This window comes from Cheilinus undulatus, linkage group 4 (assembly GCF_018320785.1).
Source record: "Cheilinus undulatus linkage group 4, ASM1832078v1, whole genome shotgun sequence".
Taxonomy (NCBI): Eukaryota; Metazoa; Chordata; class Actinopteri; order Labriformes; family Labridae; genus Cheilinus; species Cheilinus undulatus.
Genome location: NC_054868.1, coordinates 45,531,774 through 45,558,821, shown reverse-complemented (window position 1 = coordinate 45,558,821; position 27,048 = coordinate 45,531,774). Strand labels below are relative to the sequence as shown.

General features: G+C 41.1%; 1 protein-coding gene across 1 annotated transcript in view; it reads right to left on the bottom strand.

Moving 5' to 3' along the window:
* myo15ab (myosin XVAb) overlaps window positions 1-17,869 on the bottom strand; it is a 103,110-nt gene extending 85,241 nt beyond the window's left edge. The window contains exons 1-15 of the mRNA XM_041784119.1: window positions 15,992-17,869; window positions 13,094-15,328; window positions 12,886-13,005; window positions 12,451-12,768; window positions 12,101-12,298; window positions 11,789-12,021; window positions 9,598-9,991; window positions 9,275-9,357; window positions 8,698-8,761; window positions 8,479-8,588; window positions 7,097-7,171; window positions 3,856-3,946; window positions 3,720-3,725; window positions 3,536-3,639; window positions 134-197 (exon numbers count right to left, since the gene is read on the bottom strand). Coding sequence (XP_041640053.1) covers window positions 134-197; window positions 3,536-3,639; window positions 3,720-3,725; window positions 3,856-3,946; window positions 7,097-7,171; window positions 8,479-8,588; window positions 8,698-8,761; window positions 9,275-9,357; window positions 9,598-9,991; window positions 11,789-12,021; window positions 12,101-12,298; window positions 12,451-12,768; window positions 12,886-13,005; window positions 13,094-15,328; window positions 15,992-17,869 — 5,973 coding nt within the window. The remainder of the gene's footprint in view (window positions 1-133; window positions 198-3,535; window positions 3,640-3,719; window positions 3,726-3,855; window positions 3,947-7,096; window positions 7,172-8,478; window positions 8,589-8,697; window positions 8,762-9,274; window positions 9,358-9,597; window positions 9,992-11,788; window positions 12,022-12,100; window positions 12,299-12,450; window positions 12,769-12,885; window positions 13,006-13,093; window positions 15,329-15,991) is intronic.
* Window positions 17,870-27,048: the final 9,179 nt, after the last annotated feature.

Below are 27,048 nucleotides of genomic sequence, written 5' to 3'. Positions count from 1 at the left end.
CTCATATGCTCTGCTGCTGCAATCTCCTGTTTCTCGTCATGACTCAGAGGTAAAAAGACTCCACCTGACCTGATCCGTGTGTGTGTGTGTGTGTGTGTGTGTGTGTGTGTGTGAGTCTGTGTGCGTTATTCACCTGAAAGACAATGCGAGACTTCTCCAGAAGGTACTGAGACGTTATGGCACCACTGATAACACCCCTGTAAATGACACACAGACAGATGCACACATAAATACACACAAAGTAAGTAAGTCTGAGTTAAGTAACAGGTCATACATGTGTAATGTCCTCCAATCTTCTCTGACAGAAGATCAGCTACTCATCCATCTGTGTTAATGGGATACGGCAGCATACTTTCTACTAAGCCCACCATCTTTGTGTGTCAGTGAGTGTCTTATGAACATGGGTTAAAGCCTGTAAGGGTTAAGCTAACATACAAGCTCATTCTATCTTAGCTCATGTTTACCCAGGAAAATCTACAACATATCTGCCACCATGCTGCACAGTAATGCTGGTGATGGGCCTACACATCAATCAACTATAGTTTGCATTTGGATTAATATCAAGGCAAAGCAAATGGGGGGAGATTGTAGTATGTAATGAAAAAGACTTAAGTTAATACTGATGTCTTCATATGAGCTACCTGTCAAAGGAAAGATTGATTAGAATTGGTTATTTTTCTTAAGCTTATCCCCCCTGAGTTGGGGTAAATGTTGCACTGTGCAAAAAACCACAAGCTGCGGAAAGGGTCTTTTGAATATTTACAAGCCAAAGATTGACTTCACAAACATAAGGGTAATATTTTTGGTCTGAAAACAACACTTAAACATGTACAAGATGAAATCAGATAAAAGACATGTCATCCCGTGGTGTTCACAGGGGGCACCAAAAACAGTGCAATAGAATTGTTGCTCACAGGAGCTTTAAAGTCCCTATAAAGTGCTAAAAAATGTATTTTAGGCTTGTTGTATGACAGGCAGCTATGTTATGAAGCACCAGAGCAAATTTCAGTCATGAAACACATCTCTTAGTGTTAAGCTTAAAAATCATGAAAAATTAGCCAGTTCTGTCTGCTTCAGGCTGCATTCAACCGAACCATTTGTGCCGGATTACAAGTGACTATAAGTGAAATATGGATTAAATCACAACTTCAGCAACTAATATGTTTGTTCCTGCTAGACCAGGCTGCTGGTGGTGTAGCTAATTGCTACACCCCACCCATAACTACCACCTCGCTCTCCTTATATGATGCTGATTGGTCAGGTCCACTCCCAGACCTGGCACAATCTTTCTGATTGGAGCTTTGCAAGATGGATCAGCCTGATGACAGACATGGAATCTGGACAGTCTGTTTGCTTTGCAATGGCAGTAATGAGTTACATATGGGGTGAAATATAGAGCAGTGATCATCAACTGGCCTATCCAGTCCCAAAAAGATTACTGAATTCAGGAAATGTAAGGAGGAAAAAAGATGTTGTGGTTTTAGGGTATCTTTTGTCTTTGAACCCATACAGCTATTAAATCAACCCCAAAACAATCAATACTAAAACAATTTTATCAGAAAAGGCTGAATGTTTGGTCAGTTTTTTTTTTTTTTTTTTTTTACAGAAATCCAATTGTCAACCATTATTAGTAAATATGATGCATAATAAAAACAAACTTACTATCAGCCCAGTCCTGATTAAATCTGCACTTTTCTGTGTTAGCTTTCCACTTCAGGCTTTTGGAGAGCAAAATTTTCCTGCCTCCATCAAAACAAATGACCTGTTTCCTGCCGATTTTCACCAACCATGCTTTCATCATGTGTTTTTGGGGTTGCATATTAGCCTCAAACCCAGTGATGGACAACATGGCTGCCCCAGAAACAGGTAGCTAAAATATTTGTTACACCCCCTTGTAGCTGTCTCCAGTATAGACGATAAGGACTGATCTCACTGTTATAGCCTAAAAATTACTTACATTTTGATATAAAATACATTTTCTTATACAATGATATGTTATTCAGACAAAATACCTATTCCAATTTGATTTATTTTCAAGTCCAGCCCACAAAGCATGTGCTAAGAAAAAGCTGGCCCATGTACAAACGTAAATGAAAGAGGCTAAGTGAAACACAACACCCTCTGCCCTACTGGTGCAATGAATAATACGACAAATGCTGAAATGCAAACGGAAAAATTTAAAGAGTTAATTTAAAAATCATATGAAATTAGGATGTTGGAGGACTTTTGAAGCAGTTAATGTTTACCAAAGAAAAGGAAGCACATTTCTTTAAAAAGTTAGTGTTTCTACTGAACGCCCAGAAGTTAAAAGATTTAATTTTGCAACCCCTTGATCTTATCACAAAGTAAGATTAACATTTAACCAATCAAAGATCAAAACCAGGCCTGTTATAGCTTAGCTTTAATCTTTACAGAGCTGTAGCCAAATTACTGGACATCAGAATCACACAGGTTCTTTATTCTTTGTGTGCAGAAATTTAGTTTAATCCCTTTTGATGCAACTTATCCCCAATAATTGTTTTTCAGCAGAAAAAGTGGTGATAACTCAGGAGAAAACCCAAACCAAGAAACACAAATGACATTGAGAAGTTAAAGAAATGTCATTCTGTGGGGTGGATTTGTGAAACAGTTTGAACAATGATATCTAGAAGAGCATACAGTTAAATTTGTTTGGGCAGATTTTTACAAACGAAAGAGAGGCTTATTTCATGTGTCGGGTGGATTTTTGTGTTGTTGTTTTAAAGACAGAAAAGGAATAGGTAACAAGAGAAGAAACTACATTTTTTCTCCTTTTCCAACATACAGTGCTTAACAAATTTATTAGACCATTACCCAAAGTAAGGTTTATGCCACAGCTGCCCTAAATTAACAGCATGGGAAATCACCAAAATCATTTTTTATGTTTCTGCAATGGTTAATACACCAATATATAGAAGCTCTTTAACCCAAATGATATTTTTAATGCTAAAATATAATTATTGTTGTTATCCATGAATTTTCAAATTTACTGATTTACAAAAAAATTTGAAAAAATAGTAAAGCACATTATTATTTCTTGATTAATATGTCAAATTATAGTTATTTACTTGCATTTCTGTACAGAAAAATGAGTTTTAGTGGTTGAATGTTATGCTTGATTAATTTCTGACTTCTCAGAGAAGCCCAGTGAGCCAGCTTAAATTTGGGTATAAAAAGGTGAATTCAGTTTGAAATTCCTCATTCCTGTTCAAAATGGTAAAGAGGGTAAATGGTAAATGAGCTCACTAAATATGAAAGAGTCCGCAATAAAGCACTTCATGATGCTGGATGGTCTCTGAGACAAATATGACAGATAGTCTAATAAATTTGTCAAGCACTGTATACTGTCAGCTTTATGTTCAATATGACAATATTAGGAAATTGTTGGTTAGATTTACTTTGCAAGTTAGGGCTAGGCTACTTTTTTTTAAATTGACATGTATGACCTTAAGGTATGAGTTATTCAATCATTGGACTAATGAGTCCTGATGATGTTTATTGAGTAGTTTTTACTCACTCCTCCATGAAGATCTGTGTGTATTTGCCAAAACGGGAAGAGTTGTCATTGCGCACTGTTTTGGCATTTCCAAAAGACTCCAACAGGGGCATGGCCTCTAGGATCTGACCAAGAACAGAAATGTTACCATGACAGCTACCATGGTTTTCATTAGAGAAAAACACAAAGACGGGGAACACTTTACCTCTATCTGGTGGGAGAGATGGAAGAGAAAAAGAGATAGAAATGAAATCAGTAACAGTGTTAGCTTACATGGGTACAGTATGAGATGTACTTGTTTACATATGTAGTGATCAATACATAATATACTGAGTATTTACCTGCTGTGGGATGTTGCTCTTGTGATGTATGGCTGTCAGGTAACGCAGGATCAGTTTAGTCGCTTCAGTCTTTCCTGACCCACTTTCTCCACTGTTTTAACAAAAAAGTTAATTTGACTCTTTAAAAGAACATTAATATATTATCTCTTATCATTCACGATGAAAAAAGTTAGGTGCTAAATATATTCAACCTAATCATTAGCAGAAGTTAGTATAAAACACAACAATAGCACCTTTTATGACCGTTAAGTCAGGGTGGGTCTGAACTGCCCAAAAAATGGGCAGTAAAAGCCAGCACTTTTCCAGGGTTGTCATGTGGGAGTCCCTTTTGCTGGTGTTTAATTCAGCTGGTCCCATGAGCAATACAATACTATTCTTCTCCTAATGCTGGTTACAAATGTTAATATTTAATTTAAAAATACAACTCTCTGAAAGGAAGTCTGCATATTCAGACATAATGACTATATTGGATTAATATTAGTGTCTTTTTATGCATGTTGCACAGAAATATTTAATTTCTACATTTTGAGAAAATGTAGAAAAAAATGCATTGACATGTCAGAGTTGCCAAATGTACTCTGGGTAGTGATATCAAAAGGTTGAGTGGTTCTTCTGCCCTCATCTTTCCAACTGTACACACCTCAGTCTTCATTTAGGTAAATTCTTCCTCTTTACCGAAACTGCCCTCAGGTTCAAATTAAAAAGGTATCAAAGGTGATATTTCCCTTTTCCATCTTTGAATTCAGCCCCCTGTGGTCCAAATGAAACATTTGTGTTGTTCTTTGGTATAGGTCAAGCACCATGGGAAGTTTCTGACCTCATGTAAACTATCACTAAACAGACTTTCTCAGAACATTTAGTGTTGTGTCTCTTTAAAAGAAAACTAGATCCTCCTCACCCTGCCGCTCTCTTTCCAGGGTCTGCTGTCATGAGTACAGCTCGTGTTTGCATGGCAGATACCAGGTGAGGGGTAGGTGTTACTATGACTCATTGGGACATCACAATGAATTTGAACAGATGGTCAATCTTAGCTGACCGTCAGTTTTATGTTTTCAGACACAGGTGAACCACGAGCAAAGGACTGGGTTACTCCAAATACCCAAATAAGTGTGCTTAAAAGCTCAAAGGGGTTTTTCATGATATCTTCCCTTTGAGGATGACACCTCATAGGAAAAGTTGTGGTTAGAAGAACAATGCAACCATTTGACACCACAATCCAAAGTGCACAAGAGTAGCAGCCTGTATGTGAGACTATCTTTAAAATGTTCTCAGAATTTAGACATCTAATCAGTTTCTTAGTACAACATTCATCTATAACACTAACGTTAATCTAATAAAAGCAACATGTCAAAATATGCAGGGTTCCTTTTAACAGATTTCCCTTGTAATATGACTCACTGAGTCACTACTTTATGACTCCTCACTGTGGCTCTAACAACTTAAATCAATGTGATAAGAAAGGAAATTAATTAGCCAAGATAGAAGAGTACAATGGATAAAAAAAAAGAAAATAGAGAAATGATGTCAGACATCAGTTAAAAAAAAGGTTTAAATATAAAATAGGATAAAAGGTGAAACTGACACCACATTGCTGTGAAAAATAGCTTTAATCTGGCACATTAACCTTTCAAGGGATATTTTATGGTCTTCAGTCAATGCATTATAGGTTATCCAAATCTCTCTGGAATTAAATTATTGTATTGTAACACTGTTATTACTGAACACATATTGTGTATTATATTGCATGGTAATATGATAGAGATTAATCTTCATTTGTCTTGCCCAAACTCATGATCAATGTCTGAAGACACTTTACAAAAAGGTCAGGTCTAAACCTTTGAGACTGTTGAAGATTCAAAACTAATCCACCATGAGCTCATCATTAAGCAACCTTTAGCAAAGATTTAGAACACTGACACTGGCAAGGAAAAGATCCAGAAAGACAAAAGAGGGAGATCCAAAAAAAGAAAAGGGAGATACAGGAAGAACTAGAAAAGCACTCAGAGAGCGCAAACCTCCGCCATTAGCCCTATCTCCCAACAGTGAAGAATCCTTTAAAAACATTCCTGAATCCAGACAGTGATCCGGATCACTCCCAAAATCTAATTTGCCAATTACTCCTTCCCTGGTGGAGAGGAGTTGTGGTGAAGCAAAGCATTGGCTTTGCTATGTGTAGACTGTTATGGCAGAAGCATTGCCTGCCTAGCCAACAGATGCACTGACAGTCTCATCCATGTTCTCACCGGACCACTGTAAGTCATGGCAGAGGGTGAATAGTCCTCTATTCCTCCTAGCATTGTGAGTATTCTCACTAAAATTCACTGTCTTTCTCTCTGTTAAGCTCCGACTCGTCTCCTCAATCGGGCACGCATCTTTCAAACTCTATAAACTCCAAAACTTTGAATAGAAAGACACCAAAAACATGCCGCTGGGATTGAAGTTACTCATGTCCGCCATCTCCTGGTGTGAAGTGGTAACAGCGCAGACCTCCGCCATTAGCCCTATCTCCCAATAGTAAAGAATCCCTTAAAAAATTCCTGGATCCAGACGGTGATCCGGATCAGTCCCAAAATCTAATCAGTTCCCCCTTATGCCATTTCTGACATTTCCTGAAAATCTCATGAAAATCCACCCATGACTCTTTGAGTTATGTTGCTAACAAACTAACAAACAAACAAACTAACAAACAAACAAACCCACCTGATCACATAACCTCCTTGGCGGAGGTAAAGATATCCAGAAAAAAGAGAGGAGGGAAAAGAAGCAGGTCAAGAAAGGGAGATGCAAAAAAAATAGAGGGAGACATGAGAAAGGGAAGAGGGAGATGTGGATAGGGTGAAGAGAGGGATGCAGGAAGGGAAAAGAGGAAAGGGATGCAGGAAAGAGAAGAGGAGGCACATGGAGAAAGGGGAGAGGTAGATGAAGAAAAGAGAGAAGACAAAGGTGCAGAAAAAAAGAGAAAACAGGGGTATAAAAAGATAAACAGGGAGGGTGGGTATGGTATGGTAAGGTATGGTGTGGTTTGGTATGGTGTGGTATGGTATGGTATGGTGTGGTTTGGTATGGTATGGTTTAGTATGGTATAGTATGGTATAGTAAGGTATAGTAAGTTTGCCTGCAACCCCCATCCCTTGTTAAAGATTCTGAGTTTCGTAGAAGCTCTGACAGTTACAATAAACATCCAGTATAATGTATCATACTGCCACAATGACAAAGCCTTAATAGTCACAGTCTTTCCTACCTGATTACAATACACTGATCCTTTTTGGCATCCATCATGGTAGTATATGAGAGATTAGCAATGGCAAAAAGATGACTGCAACAAAAAGAAACTATAATTAACATACAAAACACATTTTTATCTCACTGGCAGTGTGTGTTGTGTTTTTGTGTGTAAGAAGTGGTAGTGAAATCCATAACCAAACTCTCCCTTGGCAACACACCAACAGCAGTGTAATAGGAGCCTCTTCAGAACACCTGAGAGTGCTGACATTTACACCTTTTTTTCTACCGCCAAAGTGTATCTAAGAGCACAGCTTTGACAGATGTAGTACCACAGAACAACACCACAGACAAACATGGAGGCTCAAAGGTTGCAGCCAAAGTAGAAAGAGTTTCTTGGTGTGCTGGGTGCAAAAACTAAAATGAACTCAGTTAACTTGTGCCCACACAAAAGCTGCATAAACATGGAAATTTGTTATTTTAATCAGATGAACTACTGAAATTTTAGCACTACAATGGACCTGCATTTTTCAAGATACAAATTAGACTTAAGAAACATGGAATTGATTAAAAAGCCTTAATTTATTTGAGTTGGCTGTGAAAACATATGTATGAAACATTTGTTTTTTTTGTTATTTGAATCAAATAACCCTTCTTTCTTTGAATCAATATCCAATAACGTTTCCTTTTCCTATTGCCCTGCTTAACCTTAGACCAGGGGTGTCCAAAATATCGCCCCAGGGCCAAATGTGGCCAGTGGTCAACTTTTGATTGCCCGCATTAAATTATAAAACATAAAATGAAATATGGCCCACATTAGTACCTGAAGCTTTTGCTTTCTTTCAGCAGGTGGTGCTACCATTCTAATTCTGTAAACAAACATTTTGACAAGAAGAATTTATTGATGTGTTTTAAATTTTTGATTAAACTAAGATGACACTTGAATGATAAACATATTGGCAACCAAAATAATATTTAAATCTTGATTTATACTGCCCTAATTGATTACCACAATAAATAGCAGTACCAATAACGTTCTGGGGGTGGAGCCAGTGTTAGCCATCCTTAAACTGATTGGCTATTTACTTTGTCAACCACCAGCTAGCTGTGTGAGCACACTCAATCACTAGAAATATCTTAACCTACTTACACTGGATTTACAAACTTTAATATTCTCAAGGTGCAGTATATGAAAGTGGCCCCACCATTCTCATATATTTATGAATGTGGCCCTCAGTGGGAAAAGTTTGGACACCCCTGCCTCAAATATTTTAAAAAGAACATGAAATTCATGTTCTAAAGCATAAACAACCACGCTGAAATGCTAGCAGGAGATGACCAGTTCATGCCAAGGTCAACAACATGCACAGAGAACCCCACAAACACACTCAGGGGTCTTACGGAGGGTTGTCATTCAGGCCGTGGCCGTTGTACTGAAGCACCATGTCTGTGCCATAAATGTTCAGTAATTTGTAGGGATTCACAGATACCAGGATGCTGCCAATGTAAGTCTGTGTGGAAGGAAAAAAAGGGACGCAAAATTAAAAAATCAGAGGAGGCAGCGTCCATGACATTTGACGATATTAGTTAATCAATTTGCACATTTGAAATGAACCATACATATACAAGTTCCTGGTCATAGCGCTTCTTCAGATTCATCAGAACCGTGGTCTCATTCAGCTCTCTGAAATTAAACATGGAGGAAATCAAACCCACATAAACAGAGAACATATTGTCACATTGAAGCAGAGTTCACACACTCACATGACATCCAATTTAATTGCTTTTCAGTGACATTTAATTTTCAATCTCTCTGTAAAAACTGGTCAAGTTATTTAGTGTCAAAATCAGACGGGGGGGCACTGCATGAGCATAAACTCAGGAGAAGACTGAAAAGAAATAATTATGTGCTGCAGGGGATTCATCAGGATCGGACTGCTAATTGTGCAACATAAGTCCATAGCTCTATTTCTATAGAGGATAGAGATTTGTTTCAGAAATATTTCAGGATTTTGCATCCTTTAAGGTGTACTTTGCCACAAATACTCACATAAAGAGTGTGATAATTAGCTTTCATTGACTTAGAGTGCATTGAAATGAGCTGTGCTGCTCTACACTGGTGCAACAAAATGCTTGTACGAGTGTGCCATGAGTGAATGAGCTGTGAGGCTGTTTGTTAGTACTGGATCGTGCTTACGGCAGCTGTGTCATGTCCTCCATTCCCTCTGCCCAGTTTTTCACCCTGTGGCCTGTTGTGGGCATGCTAAGGATAGAGTAGATCTGAACACACACACAAACACAAATAATAGCTTGTAATTAGTCCGGCAGTGTCACGCAACAATGTCAACGCTTGTCATCATTTGATTCAGAGCTGATTAAAATATGCGAAAATATTCTTGTTTGTGAACTGTACTGGAAAATGTTTTTGTCAGTCCAGCCTAAGTACTGTCTGTTTGTTTTCGGTTAATGCAACCTTTTTAGAGACAAAGAGAACATAGATGAAGTCATTATATTCGGTACCTTGTCATACCAGCTTTGACCCGGCACCCTCTCTCTCTCAGGAGTCCAGTCTACGTCCTGAGGCTGCCCGTCCACACCTCTTGGTGTGGGTGAATATCCCTCCAACACCCCGTCTTCTCTGTACATGGACCATTTCGACAGATTCTGAACAGTTCCGTGTGGTAAAACCCTCTCAGCTGCCCAAACATCTTCCCCTCCTTCTCCTCCCCCCTGGGCATTCCTGGCCCAGTGTCCTGAGCATGGCCCGTAGGGTGGAACCACAGCATAGCGATTATCCTCACCCTGTAGGCCTGTTGGCACCCTGTATGAGGCATAGCGAAGCTGCTGGTTTTGGATGGCATTAGACAGGCTTGGATTGTGGAAACGACGTGTAAGAACAGAGCCATCCGGCAGCCTGTGGGACAACAAACAGGCCTTTTTAATGAATGACATAGAGCAAAAGGTTGCGCATCAATGACAAGAAAAACAACAGTAAAAACGCTCTTTTGATTTCACTCTGTCACTGGGAGATAAGTAGGGCTCATAGTCATCTTCTACAAAAAGATGTTTTCATGTTTCCATTACAGGAAGTTTCCAAAAAGATCAAACATCTTTGAATATATGAGGAAATACTCTGGAGCATTTAATATGCTTTTACATTCATAAAACAAGGACTTTCAAAACTCTACTACAGGTATTAAGTGTAATAGTGATGTCATTTAACAACACCGTACCAACTACTTTAAAATAAGCATTAGTGGATGAGGGACAGGCGGAACTGCCTTCAAGAAAGGAGGGATGACGGGGCACTAATATATGCTTGTAGAAAATGAAATTGCAGTTAAACTGAGTTTGAAAATGAAAGTGTTTAAATCAAATTGCTGTTATCATGGACAGTACCCCAGCTCTATTTCTGACACCCCACAACATAGATTCTCATCCAGACCCAGAGTCAGTAAACACTGTATTAATATTAAATGGGAATAGAATATTGGACTTTTGAGGCTGATACAGTGATACTTCCAAAAGTATTTTTGTTGATGTAGATGCTAAGATATATACTGAGGATCTACAAATTGGATTTTTGCCAATAAACAATGTGTCGATATTTACAAATGAGTCCAAGCCATTTCTCTGGGTGGGCCTGGTCCAGCCTAAAACACCACTGATTTATTTGTTGGTACAGACATATTTACAGATGATATAGGCTGACTTTTATAGCCAAAGTATTAGTTATAAATATCGACAGAAATTTTCATATCTGCAGCTACAGATATTTTACTTTTTAAGCTAATATCTGCTGATACCGATATCATGCAAATAATATCATGCATCCCTAATATAAAAACATTTTTTTTAGATCAACAAGTCTATCATGTACTCAAATTCCCCTCTAAATCTTATTGTGACAGTCCGAATCAGACAAAGTAAGTAAAAAGACATAAAAGACAAGATTCTAAAATTAATCAGAGGACCTTGCACTTCCAAATAAAATTAGTCTCATAATTAAACTACAAAAGTATTCAGAGAGCACAGACCTCCGCCATCAGCCCTATCTCCCAATAGTAAAGAATTCTTTAGAAATTCCTGGATCCAGATGGTGATCCGGATCAGTCTCAAAACCTAATCAGTTCTTCCTTATGCCATTTGTGACATTTCCTGAAAATTTCATGAAAATCCATCCATGACGTTTTGAGTTATGTTGCTAACAAACAAACTAACAAACCCTGCCAATAACATAACCTCCTTGGTGGAGGTTAACAACAGCTTTAACAGCAGGGTAGCTCACTGTGACAATCCTGACAAAGGGCTTTGAATAACAACAAAACAAACATGCAACATCAGTCTTGTTACAATCAAAAGGAAGATTGTGCTGTCCTTATGTATCAGTCACTGATTTAAACACCTGCTTTAGGACCCATCACCAGCCTAATTTGCTTATCCTCGGCATCCTTGAAGAAGGTAAAAAAATAATTGATATTCAAAAGCAGAGTTTAGTTTAGTTACTATTCTGCTTTCAAGGTTTAGTTCCTTTGTTTCCTTAGTTGATGGAACTTTCTGGTCAGAAGAGGCTATTGTTTCATTCTCCATTGGTGAAATGTTAATGCCTGGCTTGCAGCTTGATTTCTTGAGAGGTAATTCTGTGCTACACCTGGACAAGCCTATAAGGTCATTCCCTGCCCTAGTTTCCATTTATAGAGTAGTCTCCTACCTGTAATGGGCACCCTGGAGGTCCTCATTCTTCAGTGCACGGGTGATGTTTGGAGTGGAAGGTTTGGGGACACCCGAAAGTACAGAATCATCTGACAGATGAAAGAGATTTGCAGACCGCATCCCTTTGTTTTGCCTCAAGGCAGAGGCAAGACTAGGTTTCTGGCCAGGGATAACTAGGGTCCCATCAGGTAGGTGGTATGTTGCGTTACGAAGGTTCTGATTTGCAAGAGCCTAAAGACCAAGACAACAGGTTATCAATCGACCGTATGAAGAGCTGAGTAAAACTGAGGTAAATCTAAAAGGTACTTGCTTTAGACAGGTCAGGGATGGTTGGTTTTCGTGGATCGATGATGATGGTTCCATCAGGCAACGTATAAGAGACACCTTTCAGATAGGGATTCTGCAGGGCAGCAGTCAAGGTTGGGGATTTTGGCTTCCTTGGGTCTACTATAATAGTTCCATCTGGGAGCGTGTATGAAGCTCCTTTCAAGGCTGGATTATTGAGAGCCTGAGGAAAAAAATTGCTCATCTGTGTTCAGGTCAGCCTGAGAGGTTTAAAAAGTCAATTCAAGTGGTACATTTAACTGGCAAGAATTTGCAAAGTAAGACAATGCTATATTGCAAAAACCAAATCAGCAGAAATCTGAATCCATATCTTACCTTGGCAAGGTTTGGTGAGATTGGTGTATTTGGATCTTGAACCCCCTCTGGTAGTATGAAAGATGCATTGCGGAGAGCAGAGTTTTGAAGGGCGCTAGTAAGGCTAGGAGAGACAGGTTTCCGTGGATCGATGATGATAGTGCCATCTGGGAGTGTGTAAGATGCACTCTTCAGGTAAGGGTTTTGAAGAGCTGCTGCAAGGTTTGGAGACTTTGGTTTCTTAGGGTCTATTACAATGGTGCCATCGGGCAGAGAATAGGAGGCTTCGCGTAGCGCTTTGTTGTCCAAAGCCTTGGCCAGGTTTGGAGAGATGGGTTGCTTGATAAGAAGAGACAGCCAAGCAAAATAAATACATAAATCACTGGCTAAAACATAAAAAATAATCAAAAAAGTAAATGGGACAAAAAGGAAGGTAAAGGAAGATTATTTGTTTACTTGCTGCCTGGGGTCTACAATAGTGCCATCAGGGAGGGTGTATGTGGCATTCCTGAGATCCTGGTTTTGTAGAGCTTTAGAAAGGTTTGGAGACATAGGCTTCTGGGGCACACGGGGGTCCTGAGTAGGTTGGGGTGTTAAGGGGATAATACAACTGTTACAAAAAAACACTGTTCCATATATTTTTGAATGGTCATTGAGTATTTACCCGAATAACTGATCCATCAGGCAAGGTGTAAGAGGCTCCACGAACTTGTTGGTTTTGCAATGCTTGACCAAGCAATGGGGAGGAAGGTGTCTGTGGATATGGTGACATCAGAGTTCCATCTGGCAGCCGGTAAGATGCCTGCATCAACTGTGGGTTTTGCAGAGCCCTTCCTAACATCGGTGAGGAGGGTGGCTGGGGTCCATATGGGGACCTTCTGAGTTGCATAGGTGTCTGGTAAGATGCATGGCGAAGGTTTGGGTTCTGCTGAAGAGCATGATGAAGCTCAGGTCCAGCAGGTGCGTATGGGTTACGACGTCCCATCAATGGTGATCTTAAATATGAGACATTTTGCAATCCAGACCGATTCTGTAGTGCATCATGAAGCAGTGGGGCCGGGGCAGGTTCAGAGATATAATCATATGGGCCAACAATGGTTGGTCCATATGGGGAACGAAGCATTGGAGTCTGATATGAAGATACCCCTCTTAGGGTCTCACTATGTCTCATGGCTCCAGAGGGCATTGGGGATGAAGGCACAGACGCTGCATATGGTGACTGAGGCCTTGAAAAGGGAGACACATAGGAGGCATCTCTCACAGCCTGGTTTTGTAAAGCTCCAGACAACATTGGGGAAGAAGGGGCCATTGGCTGTTCATAAGGGGACATTGGTCTTTGAAAAGGAGAAACATAAGATGCATCTTGTAAAGCTTGATTCTGAAGAGCTTCAGACAACATGGGAGATGAAGGGGCCATTGGTTGTCCATAAGGCGACACTGGCCTCTGCAGTGGAGAAACATATGAAGCATCTCGAATAGCTTGGTTTTGCATTGCACCAGAAAGCGTTGGTGATGCAGAAACATAGGGGTCTATGTATTCGCCACCCATGCCTGCAACTTGGGCTGGCTGTGGGCCAAGAGGAGAAACATAAGAGGCCTGTCGAATAGCCTGGTTTTGCAAAGCACCAGATAACACTGGAGAAGAGGGAGCAATGAACTGCTGTGCCTGGTCCATGTAAGGATCTGCGAATTGGTCAGGCGCATATGCTTCTGGGGCATAAACAGGTGAATGAGCAGCTCGAGGTGACAGGAGGGGGGAGGATCGACGAGAAAGTCGAGGAGAGAAGCGTGGGGATGCAGGATGTGCCATGTGTTTCAGGGAGGGCTGTGGAGAGGCAGGGGGCATACTTCTTATAGACTGCCGTGCCATTAAGGGGCGACCTCGAGCCACAGGACGAGGAGGAAACCGGCCAGATTCTCTTCTACCCAGAGGAGCACGGTGGACCATATGTGGGGAGTGAAAAGGAGAGGAGAGGAGGGAGGAGTCTATGGTGAGAACAGAAGATCTATTGCTCCGAACTGAGGAGGTACGAAATGGACGCACATTCTGGGTTGGTGGGGGAACAGGTCGTCCACGTAGACCCATAGGTGAGGGTCTGACAGTACCTAAGGGTACATTTCCCCCCATCCTAGGCCGGGCCAATGGTGTAGGGTCCCTAAGCAATCGAGTAGAGCGTCGAGAGAGAGTAGGTGAACCTGGGGGCCCTGCAGGTGATACACTGCGACGAGTTTGGGAAGGAGAGGGAGAAGGTCTCCGACTGAGCCGTGGAGAAAGAGGGGGAGATGCATGACCAGGGGAGAGGGGAGGGGATGTTGCCCCTGGCATCCTTCTAACTCCAAATGGGCTACGGGCTGGAGTGGGAGAGGGTGGTGGACTTTGTCTCCTCATTGATGCACGGGGTGAGAGGGGTGGTGGAGAACGCTGTCTCATTGATGCCCTTGGTGAGGGGGGAGGACTCCGCCGGATCATGGAGGCACGGGGTGAGTGAGGAGGTGAGGGTCTTCTGGCAAGTGGAGAAGGCGATCTTTGAGGTTGCATTCTAGGATGAGCAAGGGGTGAGGCCACTGGGGAAGGATGAGGTGAGATTCGTCTTGACATGACAGAAGGGGGTCTTTGGGGACTAATGAACCCACTTCTCATGGATGGTTGTGGGGAGGGGATACGTCTCTGTGCAAGCATTGGAGAGGGCAAAGGGGAAGCAACGGCAGAAGGATGCCGCTGCATCTGTGGGGAGGCCAGCATAACAGAGCGGCGAGACGGAGCTGGAGAAGGTTGCATACGTCGTCCTGCAAGGGGGGACATACCTGCTTGCTTTATAATCATTGCAGTTGGAGTAGGAATCTGTACTGGACTATAGCCCTGTTGTTGTGACATCATCATTGGGTCCGTCATCATTTGCTGCTAGAAAGAACACAAATACAAGTAACTAACTGTAAAGGAAAGGTGCTACATATTTGGATGCTATTAATGCTGGATAAAAACAACTGTTTTTCAAACTAGTGTACTCTTTCAAGCTTAATGTAGATAAATTCTGTTAATTGGCAACCCTGCTGGAGAATTTCATGTCCAGTCCAATATATTACGCTGACACTGATACATTTAACACTGATCAATATCTGTCACTGTTTAAGCCACATCAATGTATACCCCCATATTACATGAATTAAATCAATTTCATTTGTATGGTAATTTGAAAAGAAATTGGGAACCCTGTACTGGAAAATGTCAATAAAATGAACCAAATATTAAATCTGTAATGCTGTTACTAATTTTCATGCCAAAAATAAACAAATGAGACTAAAATGGAAGCCACCATTGTTATAATAAATCCTTAATGAATCAACAATTACAGGAACTATATGCTGTGTAACTTGAGCTGATTGCTTGGAGGGGAGGGAGATTTGTGATCTCTAGAGTAAAGGGGGATTCATTATTTTCAGCATTTTAGGATGCTAATCTAACATTACAACATTACTGTGGTTAAAAGTTGCCCTTCTCTGACCCTCTAGTACTCAAGTGTAAGGTCATGCAAATTCAATGACACAGCAGAGCTAGAATTACCTGTGGTGAAATCATTTGCGGAGACACCGCCTGCTGCTGTGCCATCATCATCTGCTCTTGTGGTGACATCATTGGTGGTGATATAGCCTGTTGTTGTGGTGACATTATAGGTTGAGGCATTATTTGCTGCTGTGGTAGCATCATTTGTTGCTGTGGGAACAGAGTCTGCTGTGGCATCATTTGGGGGGACATACTCTGTTCTTGTTGTAAAATCATTTGCTGCTGTGGTGACATCATCTGCTGCTGTGGGGGCATCATTTGCTGTTGTGGGGGCATCATCTGCTGCTGTGGGGACATCTGTGGGGGCATCATCATTTGTTCATGTGGGGGCAACACCATTTGTTGTTGAGAGGCCATCATCATTTGTTCTTGAGGAGACATCATTATTTGTTGTTGTGGTGGCATTCCCATCTGTTGCTGCATTGACATCATATCCCCAGGTGCAAGAGGAATCTGGTCTTCATACTGGATTTCAGACATGTTCTCAAATTCTGGATCAGGTGGCAAAGTAGGTGGAGGGGGTAAGGGCACATCTAAACGCTCTTTCCCAAATAGGCGCACTTGAGGTCTTGGAACTCTAAATGTCATCTCCCCTCCCTGAACTCCACCAGTATCGTCTCCAAATTGATCCAACTGGTCTGCAAACTGGTCCCCATACATGCCCTGTACCTGATCCATCCCTTGCCCTACAAATCCAGCAACCTGCTGGCCTGCTTGTGGCATACCAATGGCCTGTTGAGAACTGAAGTCTTGGTAAGGCATGCCAGTATCACTATACCTAAGCTGAAAATCTTGTGGAAATCCATCTTGCATTCCCATAGTTGCTGCATAAGGGTTGTCATAATATCCTGCCTGTCCACTGTCAAAGTAGCCTCCTTGTCCGTCATAGTATAGCCCTTGACCTGTTGTATCATAGTAACCCTGAGCTTGAGGGTCAAGGAAACCATCTACTTCTCCTGCGTACATATGCCCCTCACCCATCAGTGCATAGTAGTCCAGACTCTCATCACCATACATGGCTTGTTGATGCTGATAACCATAGTAATCTGCTTCCTGGTTGTTATAGTATCCTTGGGCCTGTGAGTATGGGTCATAGTAGTCTCCCATGCCCTCATTGTAAAGACCACCTTCATAATATTCAGAATTTGGATCATAAAGGCCCTCTTCTTCATAGTAACCCAAGTCTTGATAGTCCGCACCCCCTGCTCCATTGTCATAACCATACTGAGCCTGGCCTCCATAAGCAGCACTTGCCTCGTCTACATAGCCGCCATAGGCATCAATGTAGCCTCCATAACCTTTCTGACGGGATGAATGACCCTGATCATACCCATAAGCATCCTCTTCATCCTCATAGCCATTGTTATAGTAGCCGTGGTGATGACCTCTAGAGCTTGCACGCCTGGTATGAGCCCTACGTCCACCCCACCCATGGCGTCCTCCATTTCCATGCATTTTTGTGGACAGAAAACGTTTGGTCAGCCAGTTAGTTGCTGCTGCGACCTTACCCAACAATGCACTTCTGTTCTTGAAGCCATCAGCAGGCTCATCACCATCCTTTTTTTTGAATAAGCCTTTAAAGAAGCCCCCCTTCTTCTCATCTCCTATACCCCCAATCCGTAGTAGCATGTAGGTTGGCTTTTTCCCACTATTTGCTGCCCTCTCTTTAGCCTCTTTCTCCTTTTTTCTCTTTTTGCTGGCCTTGAACCTCATCATAAATCGAGAGGTGTTCTTCAACATGGACTTGCGGCGTTTCTTCTTTGCAAGCCGGAACTTCCTCTTCCCCAAGCCAAGAAACAAACGAGATGTACTTTTCAGCTTCTTCCTGCTGTTTCTTCGCCTCTTGAAGCCAGAAAATTTCATGAACATCCTGGACATGTTCTTCAGACCTTTCCTTGGAATTTCTTTAACTGGAAGCTGAGGTACTTCCTCCTTCTTTCTACCTTTCTTCTTTGCATCAGCATCAGATTTTCCTCCTTTATGGTGGCCTTTCTTTTTAGCTTTGTCATAATCATCATACTCCTCATCATACTCTTCTTCGTCTTCCTCCTCATCTGAGTATTCTCCACGTCTTGACTTCCCCCCTTTCTTTCCCTTATCCCCTTTGCCCCCTCGACCCTTCCTTCTACCCGCATCCTCTGAGTCTTCCTCATCCTCTTCCTCTTCACTGAACTCTTCTTCCTCCTCTTCATCACTGAGAAGTTCCTCCTCTTCCTCCTCAGACTCCACTTTCTTACCTTTTCCTTTGTCTTTTCCTTTCCCCTTGGGTGGCTCCTCTTTCCCCTTCTTCCCTCCTTTCTTATCATCCTTCCCCCCTTTCTTGTCATCTTTTCCACCTTTCTTGTCATCTTTTCCACCTTTCTTGTCTTCTTTTCCTCCTTTTTTGTCATCCTTCCCTTTCTTTTCGTCCTCTTTCTTTTTCTCAGGTTCAGGTTTTCCCCCCTTCTTTGTGTCCTTCTTGGTGTCTTTCTTGCCAGGCATTTTGAGGTATGGCTAGGAGTACACCATGCCCTCCCTTCCTTACACGAAGCTGTAAACGTTCAAACACACAAATGTATTATACTTTTGGAAAAAAGATTTTTTTAGGAGTAATCTAAGTTGATCTCATAGAAATAGGGCATGTTTTATAAGATTATAAAGTAAGACAAGGAGTCTGACCTCTTAAAGTTTCCTTGGTTTATATATGCCTGGTCAACTTTATGCTGGCACTAGTTGCAGGATCAGTATCTGTGTGGGGACAGGTCCACCTTGCCAAAGCAGTTCTAAAGTGCCCGAGTCTGGTCCCCATGAAGGCACCTGTCCAGACAAGCAAATACAATTACCAGAGAACATTTATTCCAAACACAAAGACACAAAAATACACATATATGCATATGTACAAATACTTATATAAATTTAAACAGCTTGGAAGTAAGTAAAGTTTCTAATAAGCAGGTAACAACTCTTACAAATGATGCACTGAATCTGCCCTATATACTTGCTTGAAATAACTTGGCAATGGAAGCTGTAACTCTGTTATAACCTAAACTGAAATCTTGTTTAACTGGATATCCAAAGCTTAAGCATGGATTTAGATCTCAGACTCCTTCCAACCCTTTGTCAGAAACTCTAACCTCTACCAAAAGTTCCTAAGCTGCATCCCCCTTAAGTCCCATCTCACTATTTATTGTTAGAGTTTTATAAGCTCTATAAAGAGACTGGCAACTCTGCTTATCATGTCAAGCTTTACCGAAGGCCTAAAGTAAAAGGTTTAAATGTGTCAGAGCTCTAGACATTATCTATAAGCTTGTGTATGCAGCACTGACTTGTAAAAAGCTTAGCTTTACTGCTAACTCTTACAAAAGATATTTTCACTGTGTTGGTTTTACTAAATTCAACAAAGTATGATCCTTAAGGCATTCTTTAAAAGTGCACACAATACTTAAAAAACACACAAACAAAACATGCAGTTAATCCAGCACAAGCTCTATCCTCTCAATGTTTCATCTTGTACAGTTGTAGTAAAAACACAAACTCTTGTAGCATTGTCGTCACACCCATTCTTCAAGAAAGGTTTCCAGTATAGTCACCTCCTCATCCAATATCAAAAAGGACAGAAGAGCAAGTGTGGCAAGTGCCAGAATCTCTGCAGTCTTCCAATGTGTAGTGTCCTTGTAGGAGGCCTCTTCTTCTGCAGGTTAGGAAAAAAAGGTAAAAAACTCCAGGATAAAGTCTACTCAGCTTCTTCCTTTGACCTACTCCTTCCTCTGTTGCTCACTACAACACATTCCCTCACTCAACACAGCACTCTGTCCTCACTGCCCTCCTCAGAGTGTGTGACAGCCAGTGTATGTGGGAGTAAGTGTTTGTGTGTGTGAGGGGGAAAGAGAGAAGGGCAGATGAGTTGCCTGTTTGTGTGGAAGTGTGTGTGTTTGCATGTGTTTAGCATATATGTGTATGTGTTTGCGTGCATTTGAGGAGTCCCTTGTGGCAAGTCGTAGAAGGAGTCTTAATTTGTCATCTGGCTCTACAGGTGAAACTCGAGAGCTCTGGGCGGCTGAGGGGGCGGGGCATAAATAATACAAAAGGTAGAAAGAGAGAGAGAGAGAGAGGGAGAGGGAGAGGAAGAAAGAGGGCGAGAGGGACATAAGATGCAAAGGATAAGCCTGACTGGCAGAAAGATGTCATCAATTCTAGTATGTCCATGAGTTATCCACCCTTAATTTCTGCATGGATCATTGTTAAAAAACACTTAAACATTCAAGAAGTTACAAACTCACCTTTACAGTGTCTCATCCTATTTTTTTCCGGAGTAACATGTACTGTCATGTATGTATGAGCAAAAAAGGTGATGCATCATTCAAAGATTATTTTTAAACAGCATCAGCATGAGCAATGCAGGCAGCCAGCAACCCACATCCACATACGTAACAGCAGAAAAAGAAGCAGAGGGAAGAGGAACACCCACCTGTTAGTTATGTGACGTCAGTGCTCTGAGTATCAATAACAGAGCACTGACTCCCTAAAATACACTAACACGTTGCCAGTGAAGGATCGGTAACAGGGCAGTGATTATTAGTGCCATCAACCAAATTATTCCTCTTCCAGAAGGAAGGGGTCGGATTGCCAGATCTGTCCCGTTACAGGGTGTAGGTGTTGGGTTGCCAGATCCTGATCTTTTGGTCTTGGTGCGTAAGTCTATCTGATCATTACCATGCAGCTGAGAGCACATGTAGTGTATGTGTGTGCATGTGTGCTTGGGCAGAGTTACAGTGTGATTTTGAGTGGGGGCTTTAAAAAGAAGGAAAGAGTGATGAAAGAGTGTATTTTCCAGGATTTCCCGTGGTTTTGTCTCTACTTGTACATCTGCCTTTGATGCAGAATGAAAAGACCCTATCAAACGTGAAAAGCTCTCGAGTTGCAGCCACTCTCTCCCTCTTCCCAAAGCAATCGCTGCTGGCAGGTGGTCCTCCATCTTTTGATAGAATTTGTAGAACACAGAGGGACTGGGATTCACGCCCAGGAGAGACAAGTAGACTTATGACAGAGGTGGACTTGATGAGGCTCATCAGAATCATTCAAGCCCTGAGGGGGAGCAGTAGACCATCTTTGTCACTTTACACACACATACACACACACAGCAATTTGCTGCTATCTAGTGGACCAGTATTACACCTGCAGCAGTCCTCAAAGTTAGGAGTTAGTTCTATCAGGTGACTGTACATGCCTGTAGCAAGTGTGAAGATTGCACAGCACAAAGCCATTGCCTTATCTGCTGCGAGGGTTTTCAGGGTTTTACATAGCTTTACAACAAGTAGGGTGAAATATATCTGGTAGTCTGGCTCTAGGACATACATTCATCTTGCAAGAGAGAGATAGATCAGCTAAAGTGTGCAGGCAAACAGACCACTGAACCGTTTAAGTGAGGACTGCAAGAGATGGAAGAGGAGGGGTGAATACATCACTAAAAACTTACCTCTCCTCCTGCACACCAAAACATGGGAGTTGCTCACGTCACTGGGGTTCCGTAGTCACGTTTCTCCATCCTCTTATCAGTCACATTGAAAAATAAAGAATATTAAACAGCTTATAGTAAACTTAACTCACTTTACATTTTCTTAATCTTTAACAGCGCGCACGGTTTACGTCGGTTGCTCCTTCGTCTTCTCCAGCGGGGCTCAGGACAGCAGGGGCTGGTCAGGGGAGAGGGAAAAGTGTGCCACCGGGAACGGAGGATGAATATTTAACGACCGCTATTCTTTGGTGACTCGCCGTGGGCTTGAGTTCCACACACTACGGTGAGAAGTGATAAGCACCGCGGGTGGGCAGTGTTGGATACACAGTACACGGGGATACACAATGGACTAAAGTTGTGGTAAATAAACATGCTTTGAAAACAAATGGGATATTAGAGTAATTTCCATAGTAGCGTTAATGTTTAGCCTTTTTTGTTTATCCTGGCTGTATTCCTTACGGCGCTGTCTGGCCATAATTCAATGACCGTTGCATGGAAGAAGTTGCTTTTCGGTAGCAATGGCGGCGAAAGCAGGCTAGCTAGCTGTGTTCCCTCGAGTCCATTCCACCCAGAAATGTAATGAGAATATTTATTAATTAAATGTGTGATATACGCGCAGTTTAAACAGTTAACAGAACTCTGGACTATACTAAAAAGTTAAAAAATATAAATCTCCATATTTAATTTTACGTGATGACGTTTGGTGACGTATTCTCCAACAATTAGCTACCTGCGATTTGATTGGTAGCTTGTCTGACAAAGTCCAACTGACGTGTAGGACCAAAATAAAAGACGTTACCACGTATAATCTTTTAGTTACTTATTGTATTTTGTCAGTCCCTGAAATGTGATAAACAAGGTTCAACTTTTGACGTGGTCAGATTCTAAAATGACAATTTTCACAATAAGATGCTAGTGTTGCTGTTTTGCCTAAGGCTACAACAAGAAGTACGTTAAACAAGATGGCTACGTCAATACCGTAAGTTGTTTTGACTTTATCGTTGTAACACAAAATTAGCTTCTGTCATGTATCATTAACCTCAGAGACACAGCTAGCTGCTAGCTAGCAAGACTAGCTTTTTCTATAGTAAGGTTAGGTTCTCCTGCTTACAAATATTTAACCACAGAAGCGCACTTTCGGCTTACAGTTGACAGATTTTGAAAATTCATGAGTGCTCTATGTGGTGACTTTGATTTCGATAGTACACTATTGATGATTGTTGTATATGTTTATTTTACTTTAACGCAGTTTACGGCATTAAAGCAGGCCTATTTCTCAGAAATCTCCTGGATAATTTAGTTGATTTTTTTAATATTTATAAGACATTTGCAATGTCCTTTTAAATGTCTGTTAACATTAACAGTCAATAGAAGAAGAATTACTTTTGCTGCAACTTCCACTTTAGTCATATTCCGTTGGAGATTTGGTTGTAAGGTTTTATTCGCTGTCATGACTTCAACAAATATTAACACTCGCTTTAAAAACACAGCCCCAATCACAATTCCCTTGGGTCAAAGCTGCCAAGCAAACACCTAAGTCTTGTCTGTCGTATTTGTCTATAGGGTTAAGGATATAAAACATTTCCTCTCATCCGGACTGAACACAGTGAGAAAGTGTGTCATGGCTCAAGGGGTAAATGGAGCATAACAGATGAAGGTGAGCGCTACAACAAGAATACTTACAGTGAGCGTCTCCACTTGAGCAATCCTTGTGTTGCCCGCCAGATGGACCCGGCTGACAGCAAACAAACAGCACAGAGTCACAAACTGCTGCATCTCCACTGGATTCACTCCATAACCCAGACGACCTTGCCGTCTCCCCCACATGACCGGCTGCTGGCCGCACGTTTCCAAACAGGTTTTGACTTTGATATTGAGACTACCACGGAGAGCCACGATGCAAGACCTGACTGTTCTTAAGGAGAAATGAGCCCTTGGCCATAAATGGGCTATTTTTAGCACTGTTCCTAAAACAGTGGTATACATAGACCTCCACCAATAGGCAAATCTGCTGTGTTTCAGGTCAACAGGCTTCATTTAGTGTTGACATCCTGCAGCTGGCAGCCAATGTCGGGGTCAGTCTCCAGCCTGACAGCTTGTTTTCCAACCTAAACCAGGACACTTATTCAAGTCTGTGACATTTAACCGAAGTAACTAATTATAGGTGGTTTAAACACTGCTTTATGAAATTAAACTATTCTTATGCAATAAAAAAAATCAAGGTTGATCTCCTTTTTAACCCAAGGTGCAATGTAGAGGGTATTAATTATTTAAAATTTGATAGACTCATACTAAACAGACACATCCATGCAATTCATTTTTCTCAGTTTTCCTGTAATTAAATTTAATTTCTGGTTATTTTTTTAAGGTCATGATACATTTACATTGTTATCTTAACAACATAACATTTTCTTAAACGGTGATATCTGCTAACAACAAAAAAAATGATCAGAATTAAGTCTTTACCACAGAAAAACCTGCTGTTATCTTGAGTCAGAATCTTGAGAAGACAACTGAATTTCCTCATTATTATGACAAAAAAGAGTAAGTTAAGATTTATGCATGCAGGTAATCTTAGAAGGTGTCCAGTAAGGTATCCACCCAGTCGGGCAACTGTGGCTCAGTAAGAAGAGTCTGTCATGCATTTGGAATTCTGTATCACAAGTTCAGTCCCCAACTCTTACAGTCACATGTCGATGTGTCCTTTGACAAGACACTTAACCCCAGTTTTCTCCCACTGCTAAGTTGGTTTCATCTAAATGTGTACGGATGCTAATACTGATGGCCAACTCTCCATAGCAACCTTTGTCATCAGTGTGTGAATGCGGACTGAATGGGTTTAAATGGTTAGGTGTGACCTGCAGTGTTAGATGGCTCTTAGGAAGCAGATGAAAGGACAAGCATTGCACAAGGTCAAGTCCATTTACCATTACCACGATAAGGACTAGAAAGGTGTGATAAGCTTAAAGGGTTTCAACCCCCTGTGTTTGATAAATAGATAGATTGTAGTGGTGTCAGTTGATCAAAAAAAATCTTGATTAATTAATTAATTGCAATCAATCACATTTGTTGATAGTTTGGGAAAGATTGCATTACTGGCAGATTGAATAATAACAGTAACAAAAAATCAGAAAGGACATGCTTATGAAAGGCATCAAAACCTTTTACTATCTTTTGAAACTGGAGAAGTGGAGACTAGGTGTCCTATCATTAGCAGCAGCTGTAGACCTTAAAACTTAACTCCTGAAAAGATGAGTCAAAGCAGTTTCTCCTCTGCTACTGCTGATAACAGCACTGGTATATAGTTCAGTTCAGTTCAGATGACTATTAATACCCAAAGGGAAATTCAGTTTACAGTTTGCTCTGCCTCATTTAAACAATCTAAACACCACTTCTTCATTTTGATTGGTCAGTTAGGGAGCGCTGGACTACATTGGTTTTGTATCAAAAGTGGGCACTGCTGGTGCTAAAAGCACCAGCTATGGACAGGTGCTTGCTGTGCTGTGGCTACGTTTACACTGCAGGCCTAAATGCTTAATTCTGATCTTTTGCTCAGATCTGATCATTTAGTATGGCTGTTCACACTGTGGTCCAATCAGATATGTATCTGAAATGTACCACATATGAAAGTGGTCTGAATGTGATATGAGAAGATCAGATTCAATGTGTATTGGGCTGTTTACACTGTCAGAAAAAAATCCAATATGAGTCACATATGAGCAAAAAAAAGAAAAAAAAATCAGCTATGGGTCACTTTTAACTGCAGTGTGAATGTAGGCCTTGACATTGGATTTTTGCAGAGATCTGATATGCCAATATTTATACATTAATTTTGCCTGATACCAATATCAATATTAAAAGAAGTTCGGACCAGAACTTCAGTCCTTAGAGCACACTTCACAGTTTAAGGATGAAAAAAGAAACAAACTTCAGTCCTTAGAACATTATTTAAAACTTAAAGAATGAGGATGGACAAGTAATTCAGTCAGTTTGATCAGCCTTAAACTCCAATAACTTACTGTACATATGGCTGATATAAACCTCTAATATGGGCTGATATTGATAACCGATATTGGTTGCGAATATCTGCAGAACTGTTCATATCCACTAATACCAATAATCAACTTTTTTGAGCTAATATACCGATGTTGTGCCGATAACATCTCTAGTTTTATATAGGTTTGTCATGTGTGGTAAATGGAGCAAACCCTCTTTTCCTTTATGGCACAGCAGGTGCTCTGCCCTCCACACCAAAACAAAAAAAGTTAAAACCACCTCAGTTACATAAAACCACTATGGTTTTGAGGGACCGGACCTGTAACACTATGAATAACTTACAGAGATTTTTACATGATTGTGACTTCCCCTTAAGGCACAGAATTTTTTAATCATCTGAAATTCATGCAGAAAGTGACACATAATAATCACTAATAATGGTGATTATGATTTTTGCCATGAGTAATTGAGTCATTTAGCAGCTCTAGCAGTGAGCATAACTGTTCCACGGACTGTGCCTTTTTTCTGTACTTTCTTTCTTATGTCTTTCTCAATGGAGCTTACAGTATAGGCTTACAGGGTAGCAGCGATTTTATTCTTCCTGGAAGCAAGTCTTGAATTTTTTTTTTTTTATTTTGTGAAGGCATTGTTTGCAACCAGGAGCTGCTGCTAGAAATTGTTGCCCCCTGACATCAGCTAGCTAAGGGCCCAGTAACAGTAAATATCTATAATACTTGACATGTTCCAGGAGACCTGTCCGGCCCTGGGCTCTGTGAATCATTCAAGGAGAGTAATGGCTTCATCCTGCAGGCTCAAGCTCCTTTTTTGAATAAGATACAGCAAAAACCCTTTCCAGTAAGGTGGTGATGTTTCTGCAGGAAAAATGTTAAAAGTGGCAGAAAAGATTGCTGTTTTTGAAACAAATATTAGAAAACAAAATTATAGATATTTTTGGATCAAAGGCTTTAGATGCAAGCAGCTTAAAGTTCAAATAAAATATATGTATGACAAAAATGCAAATACTAGGAATGTGGGCAGAGAAAATAGCCCTTGCCTAGTGCTTAATTTGAAATTGATGCAGTCGTGAGCTTTCCCACTACCGGGAGCTGCTGGTCTGACAGCAGGCAACAGATCAGTGAGCGGATCACCAACATTAGTTTTCCTCCTGAAGAAGTCGACTGAGTCTGGAGCTGGAACAGCTGCTCGGAGACACACCGTCTCTGCAGCCGGTCAGAGGGTGATTGTAGAAAGCTCCCACTGGGGTAGAGTAAGACCTGTGCATGTTTGTCTTTTTCCGTGTGTTTAAGAAAGCAAAAGGGAAAAAAAATGCATAGATAGATTAAAAAGAGTGGTAGATGGATAGATGAGAGTGTTTCGGAGAGATGGAAAAGCAGCAGGTTCCATCCATTCATATCCACTTTATAGAGGCTCCACCTGGATAGGCCGGATAGTAGAGGAGAGTGATGCTGTTGAAGTAGCGAGAGTCCTGCTGTGTGTCCATCAGTTTCAAATAATCCCTGCTGCTGCTCAAGCGTCCTTGAGTCACATGTTGAACCCCTGCCTGCTC